General features: G+C 43.8%; 1 protein-coding gene across 1 annotated transcript in view; it reads left to right on the forward strand.

Annotated features, from left to right (window-relative positions):
• VPS13C (vacuolar protein sorting 13 homolog C (S. cerevisiae)) overlaps positions 1-10,855 on the forward strand; it is a gene marked incomplete at its 5' end in the record, with an annotated part of 69,885 nt that overhangs the window by 26,098 nt on the left and 32,932 nt on the right. The window contains 13 exons of the mRNA XM_009084832.1: positions 556-869; positions 1,183-1,330; positions 2,234-2,342; positions 2,812-2,945; positions 3,831-3,987; positions 4,585-4,664; positions 5,476-5,535; positions 6,952-7,117; positions 7,983-8,099; positions 8,336-8,439; positions 8,848-9,015; positions 9,463-9,767; positions 10,124-10,268. Coding sequence (XP_009083080.1) covers positions 556-869; positions 1,183-1,330; positions 2,234-2,342; positions 2,812-2,945; positions 3,831-3,987; positions 4,585-4,664; positions 5,476-5,535; positions 6,952-7,117; positions 7,983-8,099; positions 8,336-8,439; positions 8,848-9,015; positions 9,463-9,767; positions 10,124-10,268 — 2,007 coding nt within the window. The remainder of the gene's footprint in view (positions 1-555; positions 870-1,182; positions 1,331-2,233; positions 2,343-2,811; positions 2,946-3,830; positions 3,988-4,584; positions 4,665-5,475; positions 5,536-6,951; positions 7,118-7,982; positions 8,100-8,335; positions 8,440-8,847; positions 9,016-9,462; positions 9,768-10,123; positions 10,269-10,855) is intronic.

The raw sequence follows: 10,855 nt of genomic DNA on the forward strand, positions 1-10,855 counted from the left end.
AAGCAGACAAATCTTGGTGCTGTTAAGGTAGTTGGGGGTTTGTGTTTGCTTCTCTCTCCACCCTGGCAAAATCCTGAGGTGATTGCAAACGCATCCGAGCTAACTCGAGAGGCAAATTTTTCTGCAAGGTTCTAACAACACCTGCACATCAATCAGTGTCAATATCTGCACGTTGAAGTCCCCTAACTTTGGCTTTTGGGATGAAGCACCACTGGGCTCTGTCCTTCAGTGCTGTCTGGGGCAGGAACTAGTCTGCCCTGAGGGCAGGAGAGGCTTTCAAATTCTGTGTGTCCCCAGCAGCTAATGAGCTCAGGGAGCCTGTAGCTAACGAAGGAAGCAGAAGTAGAGATGGGTTTAAATGAAGTGGGTTAGTTAGTGCTTTTTTGACCCTCTCGTAGAAGTGGTGACAGAAGGCACTGAGTGGTCTTTCCCCCTGGAAAATCCAACACAGTAGGCAGCAGAATTGGTGATTGGCATTGGTTGTGAGTGATGTAAGATGAGAAGGTCATCTAGATGAAAAAAATGTTTACATTTCTCTTCAATGGCTTTTTCTAGACCTTCTTGAACAACTTCCAGACAGCTAAGGAGGCCCTGAGTGCCGCTACAGTCCAGGCTGCAGAGAAGGCTGCGACCAGCGTGAAAGACCTGGCTCAGAGGAGCTTTCGACTTGCCATGGACATTCACTTGAAAGCACCAGTGCTAGTCATTCCCCAGTCCTCAGTTTCCCCCAATGTGATAGTGATAGATCTTGGCTTGATTAGGGTTCAGAACCAGTTCAGCCTGGTGTCCCCAGAGGTTCACTCGTTCGACTCACTCCCTCCAGTCATTGACAAAATGGATGTGCAGCTGACAGAGCTGAAGCTGTCCAGGTACAGTGCACTTTATTAAGTAATGCCTCAGCTAATTGGTGCTATTAGTGCTCTGCAGGATGTTAACTGACTTGCTTAGAAACCGTGTCTGGTGATAGTGGCAAATCTGTGGTGTTAAAATCCTAACCTGTTATTGTAAGAGCAGTGAAGTCAGTAATAAAATAGGGAACTGTTCTGCTCAGGGAACTGTTCAAGGTCAGAGAGGTATTACACTGGAGATTTTAAGGTTTTACTTTGGAAATCTAACACATGACTCAAATTCTAACATTCCAGCTGTGTGTTTGTTGGTTTTTTTTCCCCCCGGTGCTTCAAGGACCACGATGGAGACAGATTTGTCAGAGGCAGATATTGGGATCCTTCACCCTATTAATTTCAGCCTGTGTGTGAAACGGAACCTCTCTGCAGCTTGGTTCCACGAGGTGCCTGGGCTGGAGCTCACGGGGTACCTGGAGACAGTCAATGTAAGTTTGTGAGAAGGTGCTGAGAATCATAGAACCATAGAATTTAAGGGCTGAAATGGACCTCACAGACCATCTAGTCCCAACCCCTGCCCTGCCCAGGGACACCTCCTCACTAGATCAGATTGCTCAAGGTTCATCCAACCTGGCTCTGAACACTGCCAGGGCTGGGGCAGCCACAGCCTCCCTGGGCACCCTGGGACAGGGTCTCACCACCCTCAGCTTGGGATAACACCTCATGTGAGACTAACCAACCCTCATGTTATTTCAGGACACAAAGGGGCAACAAGCTGCAAATTCCTAGGAGGTGTGCAGTGAGTTTCAGCTGTGGAACAGGATGGAACCCCACAGATATAAATGTAGAGATTTGAAAACATCATACATAGAACACACAAACTGCTGTGTACATACACTGAGAGGAAAAAATAGAATGAGATTTTTTTTTTGCTTTAAAAATGGAATCTTCTTGAGGGAGATTTAAATTTATTAAATTTTTGCCTTAACTCCAGCTCCATCCCTTTCCATCACCCTTGAATGGCTTCAAAATAGTTGTGTTCTGTGGTGTTTTAGGTACTATGCAGTAACAGGTCACCTTGGGTGCAAAAGCAATTAAAATTTCATGTAGTAGTAAGTTATTGTCAGGAAAGTCTTAAAAGCATTGGTAGCTTAAATGAAGGCTGCAATGTGTATTGGTGTACTTTGGGAGTCATAACCTCTAATGGCCTAAGGCTTTAACGAGGAGTGCTGGAAGGAATTTAATTGTGTTATTCAGGGGATGATTCTGCTGACAAAACACCTGTAAATCAACACTTCTTGCCAGGAAATGTTCTGCTTTGTTAGCAGGTGGTAAGTTTAAGGAACAACAATGCATTTTTCCTGAGAACTGTGATGTGCAATTTTTTTTAGGTTGTGTTAAGTCAAGAGGATTTGAATATCTTTCTCAAAGTGTTGGTGGAAAACCTTGGTGAAGCAGAAGAAAAACAAACTGATGCAAAATCATTACTGCAGAAGGAAGGTCAGAGATGGGATTGGTCATGAATGCTAAGTGTGTTAGCTTTCAGGAGTGAGGAAAAGCATTTGTTACCTGGGAAGCAAGTCTAGATTTGAGGATATGGTGTGTGAGTCATAAACTCTAAGTTTGCAAGGATAGTGTTCATACTTTGGTACTGCAAAAAAGTAAGTTTGCAAGGACAGTGTTCATACTTTGGTACTGCAAAAAACCTGGAAATAGTACAGGACAAAAGTGCTAATTGTTAGCTAAATTGTCAAGGAACAAGGAAGGTATTGTAAGGTCAGAGTCATCTTGTTGACAGAACATGTTTCCATTTCCTTTTCATGTTCAAAAGTTAAAGGCTGTGTGTGGAAATGCTGCTAACTTACCTTAGGTGAATGTAAGTCATCTAAAGAATAAAGAATTGGATGTGTTCCTTGAGCTGAACAAATGGTGCAATCTGAGAAGCTAACCAATTTATTGAATGTTTCAGGTCAAACCAAAGACACTGAGAGATCAGTTCTGGCACAGGATAAGTGTGTTCCAGAAGGAATTCTGTCTGAAAAGAGAAAAAAACCACTCAGTGAGGATGTAATCAATATGCTCCTTAATTTTGAAATCAAGGAGGTAATTATCCATCTGTGCAGCTCCCTGTTGCTGAGCTCAGTGCTCAAGTCTGTCCCTTAGGAGCAGTGGCTGTGGAGTCCATTTATTTTCACAGTTTAACTTAAGAGCAAAGAGAGAACAAACCCAGAGCCCAAAGTGTTCATGTGTTTCTGCAGCTGTTCCCATTGGTCTCAGTACAGGTGTGAGGTTGTGTTTGTGCAGTATCTGACAGGGAAATCCAGACTTCTTTTCATGTTCTGCACTCCCCTGGCCTGAATTCTTCGTAGTGCTGCGTGGGATTCACTGGGCAGCAAACAGCTGAAATAGCTCAGCTGCAACTAGAACGTTTCCCCCAGGGATACTGAGACTGAAGGTTAGGTTGAAAGTGAAGTACTGGGAAAATAAACAGAAGTTTTTTTCATGTTTTTGAAATTCCAATCAGTGTAATGCTTAAAATAACTTGTCTGTGTACTTAAATGTTTGCACAGCATCAGTATTTCAGAGATGGATTCACGTTGCTCTCTGTTCCCTCCTGCCCTTCCTTGCACACAGGTGTGATCTGTAGGAACTGTTGTTTCCATGCTGGGACTCTGTGTGTAGCACTGGTTGCCAAACTAAAGCACAGCTTGACAAGGCCAAGATACACTGCTTGGCCAACAAAAGGTCATTCTGGCCAAAGTTACAGACTTGCAGGTTTTGTTCTGTTTCCCAAGGAGTTAAGAAGTGCCTGGTTGGTTGGCCAAGAGGAACAGAGCAGGGCTGAGGGAAATCTTTAGCCAGCTGATCTTGTAAGGTCTGAAGATCACTTTTCAAGTGTAGCTGAGGAGGCAATGCCTGTTATAACTGTGTGCCAGACCTGGAAAGCCTGACTGGAACAGTGAACTGATTTCCCTTTCCATGTTCCAGGTTTCAGTAACCTTGGTGAAGCAGGTTCAGAAGAAGAGAGATCCATTGCATGTTCTAACTGTGCTCCAGCTTGGAACCCAAACCACAGTTAGAAATCATGTACTGTCTGCAGCAGCATATCTGAAAAAAATTACTCTGAGATGCCTTGAAATAAATGGTGAGTCTTCTAGCAAACTGCTGCACAGTTAGCAGAGTGTGCAATCAGTTCTGCAGCAGGAGCACAGAGTGCTCAAACCAGTGACTCGAGGGGCTAAAGAAGGGCAGGAGGTCACAGGCCAATTCTCCTAGTGATGATGTTCAGTGCAGTTTAGATGGAATGGATCTGTTTTCTGTGACACCAAGTTTGGCTCCTGGTGCCAGAGTTAGCTGGAGTTAATGGATTTGAGGGAGTTGCCTACTTTGAGTAGGAACGGTCGTTTCTGAGCGGTATCTGTGCAGTGTGTTGGGATGGGCTGTGAGAAGTATCTGTGCAGTGTGTTGGGATGGGCTGCTGATTCTGCTTTGTGACCAGCTCCAGCAGCACTGGGAAGGCAGAGTTCACTTTTACTAGTTTTATATGAAACAAGGTCAATGCAGCATTTCACAAGGTGATGCTCAGTCTGTAGTTTCTCAGTGCAAACAGATGTTTCTTTGATTTTTTTCAGCAAGAGCAGTGTATAATCAGTATGTGACTGAGAATGGGCATGGAGATGGGAGGTGGAGTGAAGCTTGTAAGTGGTGGAGATACTTGACATTTTTCTTTCTTCCTTTGCAGACTCCAAAGGAGATCCTCTTTACATTGTTAATTCTTCAAGTGAGACAGATGAACATCTTCTGAAAATGGAATACATTAAGGTTTCAGTGCATTTTCACCAAGGTTACACAGGGAGTAAAATAAAGCTTCCATCCTTAGCCTGCAGGATTTGTACCTTAAACTTACCTAGGCCTTTTCCCAAACACCTATTTTTTCATCTTAACATTTCATTTCATTCCCCACTGCTTCCATGCAGTGCTTGTTTCCTAGGTCAGTGCAAAGACTGACATGACTGGCCAAGGGCAGTGTTTGTGCTGCCTCTCTTTGAGCAGCACAGAGCAGCACCTTGGTGCAGTTCAATAGGTGAGATGGTCTTGGCCTGTGTGAGTGCTGAGTGACACTGCTCAAGGGGCAGAGCTGCATTTTAGGAGTGGGATGTTGGTAGCTCGAGCTCTTGAGCTTTTCTTTTAGAAGCAAAGTGCCCTTCCAAAGCTGCACAAACACTTGGAGTCTGACAGGCTGTGGAACCAGTGAGCTGCTCGTCACTCTTAGCTGTAATGGCATCGTTCACAGAGAGAGAAGTGGATTTGTTCTGACAAAGTGTTTAGCATACATTGGTCCAGTCTAAATCCATTGGGGTCAGAGAAAATGTTGTCACTGGCCAGTTGAACTTTGACCAAACATGTGTTGTGAAGTGTCACTGAGCAGAGTGGTGTGAGCACCCGGTGGTTCCATGCTCGTGTCAGAGAACTTGGCTGCTCAGACTTCATCACTTGCCTTTGTTTGCTTTTTCAGTTGGAATAATCCTTGTGTGTGTGTGGTGAATTCAAGTAGTTCAGTTAAAATCATTAATGACTCTCAGTAATTACTGGTTTATTCAATAGGAGCTGACTGTGTCTTCTTTTCCTGCAGGCTGATGCTGATGGACCAGAGTTTGTTACTACTTACAAAAGCACCAAGCAAAACATCAATGTAAGTACTGGATGTATTTAATTCTTACCAAGCTTCTCCAATGGTTACAGCTCTGTTAGTTGCTCACTTGTTCTCCTCTCACTGAAGAGAAAAAAGGTAGCAAAACCAACCTGAGAACCAAACTCTTTCTTCATTAGAAACTACTGCTTTATATTAAACTACTTCACAGACAAATTCAGGTGGAAGAATTATTCTCAGAAGTGTTTAGTGTATTAATATTTTTAACTGTACATTTTTAGCTAGTTAGAAATCATTCTAAATTTCAACTGAGGCCTGTGGGGTGTGTTTTATTTCTGGAGTGCTGCACTGAGAAGGGAGTGAAAGGAAGGCCTTGTGTTCCAGAGGCTGAAAGTTCTCTCACAGTGAAATTGAGCTGTGAGCTGAATGTCTAACCAGCATTCTCAGGGCTCTTGTGTGCAATCAGTGCTTTTTCACTTCCCCTGAGAGCAGCTATCCATGGGCAGGTTTCTGTGGCTTCAGGGACTTCTGGGGTGAGCAGGTCATTCTGCTTTTCAAATGTTTCCTTTGGAGCAGCAGTGGTGAGTCAGACTTGCCTCTTGCTGTCCCTGTGTGGCATTTGGAGTGGCTGCACTGCTTTGGAGCCAGGAGAGCTGGGACCCTTCAGTGTGTGAGTGACCCAGCACTTCCCTAGAGCTGCTCTGGGCTGGGAGACTTTGCTGGCTCCTGCTGGGTTTCACTGGGTAATGTTGGCCAGAGGAGTTCTGCTCGTGTACTTTCTGTTCCGATTGTGTATTTTGTGTCTTGTTTTTTTGTTGTTGTTGTGTCATATCTCCTGAAATACCTTCATAGCTGGTTCTGAAGTTGTCACCAAAGTGCCCGATAGTCCCCAGTGAAATGCAGCAGAATGAGGAGAGTGTGCTGAGAAAGCACAGCCACACCAGGAGAGCTGAGACCCTTCAGTGTGTGAGTGACCCAGCACTTCCCTAGAGCTGCTCTGGGCTGGGAGACTTTGCTGGCTCCTGCTGGGTTTCACTGGGTAATGTTGGCCAGAGGAGTTCTGCTCGTGTACTTTCTGTTCCGATTGTGTATTTTGTGTCTTGTTTTTTTGTTGTTGTTGTGTCATATCTCCTGAAATACCTTCATAGCTGGTTCTGAAGTTGTCACCAAAGTGCCTGATAGTCCCCAGTGAAATGCAGCAGAATGAGGAGAGTGTGCTGAGAAAGCACAGCCACATGAACCATCACTGGTTCCATTGCTTTCAGCTTCCCTCCCACAGCTCCCTCAGCGGTGCTGGAGCTCTGCTGGTGTGAGCTGAGGGCGACAGAAGGGTCAGATACTTGTGAAATCGATCGAGACGCTTTTTTTTCCTCCTTTCTCTGGCAGTAACTTGGAGTTGTTTTGCAATAAACTGCTACCAAATAACAATATTACTTTGTCTCCTTTCCCTCATTTTAGGTCATCTTTTCATGTTTGGATGTAGTGCTTCACACAGAGGCTTTGCTTTCCATCCTGAGTTTTCTGACCCTCAGTGTTCCATCAGGTGCACTTTCCAGTGCTGAGAAATCATCAGAGCACAGGCCTCAAATGAAGGGACCAGACAAAGGCAGTGCTGTCAGACCAGGTGATGTGGCACTAGGGGGGCTGTGCTCTTGTTGCTGAGCAGCACTCTCAGTTGCACTGGGCAGCATTTCAGATGACAGTGTTGCAGTCTGGGGGGGAAAGCAAAGCATGCACAGCTGTGGGTGGGGAGAGAACCATCTTGGTTAAAAAAAGGCTAGACAATTTTCCTGTGGCTTAATTTAATGGTGTTGCAGTGTGCAGCCTTTCCAAAGATTCAGGGGCACAGCCATGTTGCTCTCCAGTCTGAAGGCTCTAACAGTACTTAGATTGCTGGAAATGAATACTCTTCTGGGGAAGCCAAGAGAAGTTGTGAACTGAAGGGTTGTCTGTTTATCCTAACTCCTGGTGTTTGTAACCTTGAAATAGTTTGCACAGAAGCTCTTTAAGAATGTTTTCCCAGGTCCTGTGTGACTGATTCATGTTTGTATTGTTTCTGAAATTCAAGGTTTTGTAATCTTAAAACAATTGGGATTGAGTTTCCAGTGGCTGTGGCTGTTAGATTTGGTGTCCCTGCAGTGTTGCTGCAGAAACCTTTGTCAGCTAATTTGCCTCAGTTGGCCTTGGGGCTTGATAGAGACAGGAACATTTCTCACAGGAGTGTTTCACACAATGTAGTGTGCACTGTGTTCAGACATCACCTCGGTGGCTTTTTGCCTGTGTTAGGTGGTGACTTCATGTGCCAGAAGAGTTCTGTTTTGATAAAGGACTAATTTTACACCTTGACTAGCAATCATCATAACTTTCAGGGAATAACTGCAGGCTGCTCTCTGAATAGTTCAGACATGCACAGAACTAATGATCTAATCTTTGTTTTAAACAATGGACTCGCAATGAAGTTCTTGGATGTCTCTTGTGTTTCTCTCCAGTGCCTGGTGATGCAGCCCTTGATGAGATCTGTGAGTTGGAGCTCACTGCCAAGCTAAATTCATTCAGTATTCTGGTGTGTGATCAGACCTGTAGAATTGCAGACATCAGAATACAAGGTAAGGTGGTTGTTGTTAAAGTATTAGATGGAGCTGGTTGTAGCCAGAAATAGGTTGTTTCCCTCCATTTCAGTGTGTGCACTGCTCAGCACTGGCAGAAGCAGTAGAAGCTGATTCTAAGCTGTTATTTTTCTTTATATTCAGTAATAACAAATGCAGTTTAGTTTCTAAAAAAGTGTTCACTTATAAATTTGTTGAAGTGCTTTTATTATCTTCTGTCTTTTGTCTTGAATCAGGAATGGATGCATCCATAGCTGTGAGGCCTAAGGAGATCAAAGTGTTCTCCAGACTTGAGGACATTGTAATTACAAATGTTGATCCCAAAACAATCCACAAAAAGGTGATGTGCAGACTGTCAACAAAGGAAAAGCCCAGTTCTTTAGGGACATAATGGCAGCACTGTGGTTCATTTGTTGTTAGAGTACTAAGTATGATGCAACGTACCAAATACTAAGCAAAATTTTATTGGTTAATCTCCTTTACCTCAGGGAAGCAAAACATTCTCCCATTTAATATTTAGTTCTTTTCAATCATGTTTGCACTGATGTGTTACACTCTGAGTACCTTGGGCTAAAGATCAATGGGTATAGAGAAGCAAGTGGCAAGAGACACACTGAAGTAGGTGATTCTGTGTCCAGGTGCTGCTGGTGGGTTTGAGCTGTGGAAATATTTCTTGCTTGATAACTTAAGCAGTGATTCTATCAGATGAGTGCCTGGGAGTGTTAACTGTATGGACTTCTCCTTCTAGGCTGTCTCCATAATGGGAGATGAAGTGTTCAGGTTTCACGTGTCGCTGTACCCAGATGCCACTGCAGGGGAGGCCTACGCCGACATGTCAAGGGTGGATGGCAGGATGTCTCTCAAAGTGGGCTGCATCCAGATAGTTTACCTACATAAGTTCTTTATGTCTCTCTTGGTAAGACACTGCCTTGAATTCTTTTGTTGACATTCAAAGCTTTTTTGCCCTGTGCCTTGTGGTGTACAGAAGGATTTTGCTGAAGAAGGGTCACTGAAGTTGCACTGCTTTATGGAAGGACAAAAAATGTCACTTAAATTGCACTGCTTTATGGAAGGACAAAAAAGAAGGATGACAAATCAAGTTTTAATAGTATCTTATGTAGTGAAGCCATGTCTCAGCTAGTGTGTGATGTTAACCTTTGTGTCCCTTGGGCAATGTCTCAGCTAATGTGTGATGTTAACCTTTGTGTCCCTTGAGACCTGCCTAGTTGAGTTAGAAGTTTGATGTTTGTACCACAACTGTACTATTTTTTTAAGTTCACATTCTGCCTAGGGCTTGACTCCTTTTGAGATGCTTATTTGTTTTCATGGAACTCTCCCTTTTTTCCCCCCTACCTTCCAACAGAACTTCTTAAACAACTTCCAGAGGGCCCAGGAAGCCCTGACTGCAGTAACTGTGCAGGCAGCAGAGAGAGCTGCTTCCAGCATGAAGGACTTTGCCAAGAAGAGCTTCCGCCTCTTGATGGATGTCAACTTGAAAGCTCCAGTGATAGTTATTCCCGAATCTTCAGCTTCACACAATGCTTTGATAGCTGACCTTGGCTTAATCAGAGTTCAGAATGAATTCAAGCTGGTGTCTTCAGATGGATCTTCTCTTCCTCCAGTTCTTGACCACATGGATGTGCAGCTAACTCATTTGAAATTATCAAGGTATGCTTGGAGCTCTTTGCTGGGTTGGAGTGTGTTGGTACAGAAAGTGTGTCCATGTTCCCTGGGCAGCAATTTCCTGATACTTAAAGATGGTAGACAATGGAGACATCCTAAAACCAACTGAAAACCTGCCCAAGTTAAGTGTAGGAGTGCTGTTAGAGAGAGACACCTCTACAGTCCCTAAAGCATCTTGGGAAAAAAGGACTGATAGGGCAGTAACTGAGTTCATCTGGAGTGCACACTTGGGCGTATTGAATTGATAATTATTTCGCTAATTCTGCAGGACTACTATGATATTATTTGGATTTCTGCAACTACTGAATTTTTCCTCTGCTTCTTCCCCTGTCTTTTGTTAGGTGCATCATATCTGCAGATGCTCAACCAGATTCTGAAATTCTCCGTCCCGTGAGTTTGACTTTATTGGTCCAGAGGAATTTAGCAGCAGCGTGGTATCATAAATGTCCAACAATTGGTGTCAAGGGAGACCTGAAACCAATGCAGGTAATACCATGACAAATCTGAGCTCTACTAAGTCACGTGTGTGCTCAGAATAGTCCTTAGCTTAGTTAAGGACCTCGTAAGCTCCTTTCAGTTTGTGTCCCTTACAGAGTGTTGGAACACTTTCAGCTTGGTGGTGCAGTGTACAGCTCTTTGGGAATTTTCATCTTGTATGATGAATAGTTTTGGTGTAGCTACACACCAGTGCAATAAAACCTAGTTGGATTTTTCTGGAGGTCTGTTGGAGCTCTCCTTTGACACAACCTCATGAGGATTTAAATGGGTAAAACCGAATTGGGTCACATTTTAGCTGTTCCTGAGCCCTGTTTCATTCCTGTCTGCTGTGGCAAAATGTAGCCGTGGTCAAGCACAGAGATTTAACAGGTTTAAAGATTTACCAGCAGAAATAACCAAATGTGGAAATAAAATGCTACAGAATTTTGTCACTTTATTGCTGCTGATTTTTTTTTTCACAATTCTGTAGTGTTATGATTGGATTCATGCTCATTAACTCTTTGCAGACCCAATGATTGGCAGTTCCTTCAGTGTACACAATGCACATCTTGGCCTTGTTATCTGGGCATGTTTTT

Source organism: Acanthisitta chloris, unplaced genomic scaffold (genome assembly GCF_000695815.1).
Source record: "Acanthisitta chloris isolate BGI_N310 unplaced genomic scaffold, ASM69581v1 scaffold12411, whole genome shotgun sequence".
NCBI lineage: Eukaryota > Metazoa > Chordata > Aves > Passeriformes > Acanthisittidae > Acanthisitta > Acanthisitta chloris.